The 1,986-nt window shown below is 36.5% G+C and overlaps 1 protein-coding gene across 1 annotated transcript in view; it reads right to left on the bottom strand.

The window, feature by feature from the left end:
- The window catches only part of LOC101855595, a gene marked incomplete at its 5' end in the record, with an annotated part of 44,985 nt that overhangs the window by 23,337 nt on the left and 19,662 nt on the right, over positions 1-1,986 (bottom strand). The window contains one exon of the mRNA XM_013087912.2: positions 248-334. Coding sequence (XP_012943366.1) covers positions 248-334 — 87 coding nt within the window. The remainder of the gene's footprint in view (positions 1-247; positions 335-1,986) is intronic.

The following is a 1,986-nucleotide window of genomic DNA, read 5'->3' as shown; positions in this document are numbered from 1 at the left end:
ATATATATATATCTATCTATCTATCTATCTATCTATCTATCTATCTATCTATCTATCTATCTATCTATTTGGGAGGGGGGGGGTAATGAAGAGCACTCTTTTATTGGGGAAATCTAATGAAAGAACTAATAAATACAAAACGAGGCAAAGATAACATCTAAAGAACAACGGGTGTGGACTCGTGAACCAGTATACGTGTCCGGATTCCCAACCGGCATCGCCATGTGTGCCAAAACACGTAGAGTACCTGTGTCGTTCTTCTCATCCTTGGTGAACGGCCCATCGGCGCAGTAGATCCGAGTTCGATCCCCATCCATTGTCATGCATTGCCTCACTGGAGGGAAGATGGTGAGTTCACAAAAGGCACAGCGGAGTTAGGCCAGATGCAAAGATCAGAGTTGGGAATAATATACATCAGTCAGGTTAGTGGGACGAGAAAAGGCCAGTAGAACGCTACCTTAGAATTATAAAGTTCTATTTGACATTTTTGGCTCTTTTTGAGTTACTAAAACCATGGGTTCAGAAACCAAATCTTCTACCTACTCTAACAAAATCGTACTATTATTCGGAGTCGTGACAAAGATATTCAAAGAATTGCATTCGAAATGGCTTGACATCATGTGATACTCAAAATCTTTGACGTAAAATTTCTCAAAACTAGGTACTCAGTAGATAGTACTTCGTCATTCTGAGGTAGCGAGTAAACAACAGAAAACTACATGGAGTAATAAAAAAAGACACAAAGCTTGAGAACGTTATTGGAATTTGTTTTAATTAAAATGCACAGAACTTCGAGAAAGGAAAAACCCCAAAGAGAGCAATACTTGTCCAAGCGTACGGAACAAGATGCAGTCATTGAGAGGATTCAAACACGCAAGCTGACAGCAAAACGTTCCTCCTTTACCCCATTAAAGAGTAATATTATTATTATTATTATTATTATTATTATTATTATTATTATTATTATTATTATTATTATTATTATTATTATTATTATTATTATTATTGTCGCTAGACTGTTAGCACTGTTTTTTTTATTCTCATGCCTGTCTTCGAAATAAATACTGGCTTATTTAATAAATTCAGGCAAAAACCAAAATATACCCCATTATAATCTGTAAAGTGTAAAAATCTAACTATCCAAATGTAGTGTGTATGGCGTATCCTTCGCACTTGCAGCTTGAGGAATTTAATCTAGATTGTTTTGAAACTTTCAAAGATCATTTATAAACTTCACAAAAGCAATACAATAGAAAAAGATAAGGAAAGAGAGTGAAACCTTTTCCCGATAGACTTTATGAATTCACTAATAAAACGTAAAAAGCGTGTATCATAAATACGTGTTATTGGTAGGATAAAATATGAAGATGGAGGATAGGAAATAACTATGACAGTTACCAAAATTTTCTGCTTTCGTGTGGAGAAACAAAACTATTAACAGAAATATAAAATATATATTATATAGACCAAGATAAAGTGTCAGGGATAAATAGGAAGGGAACAACTTACTGATAAATATATATATATATATATAATATTTTACATTTGATTATTTTGGGGTACAACACACAGAGAACAAACTGGGGTTCCATCGTTAGACAACACGCTACAACAAAAGAACAACAACAGAAAAGACAACAGTGAAAAAAGGATGAAATGTACCCTTTTAAGTCCATAATGCAACACGAGAGAGAGAGAGAGAGAGAGAGAGAGAGAGAGAGAGAGAGAGAGAGAGAGAGAGAGAAAGAGAGAGAGAGAGAGAGAGAGAAAGAGAGAAAGAGAGACAGACAGAGAGAGAGAGAGAAAGAGAGGGAGAGAGGGAGAGAGAGAAGGAGAGGAAGAGAGAGAGAGAAAGGGAGAGAGAGAAGGAGAGAGAGAGAGAGAGAGAGAGAGAGAGAGAGAGAGAGAGAGAGAGAGGCAGAGAGAGAGAGAGACAGAGAGAGAGAGAGAGAGAGAGAGAGAGAGAGAGAGAGAGAGAGAGAGAGA

Source organism: Aplysia californica, unplaced genomic scaffold (assembly GCF_000002075.1).
Source record: "Aplysia californica isolate F4 #8 unplaced genomic scaffold, AplCal3.0 scaffold00658, whole genome shotgun sequence".
Lineage (NCBI taxonomy): Eukaryota > Metazoa > Mollusca > Gastropoda > Aplysiida > Aplysiidae > Aplysia > Aplysia californica.
Note: the sequence above shows the minus strand (reverse complement) of the source record. Positions and strands in the feature narration are given on the sequence as shown.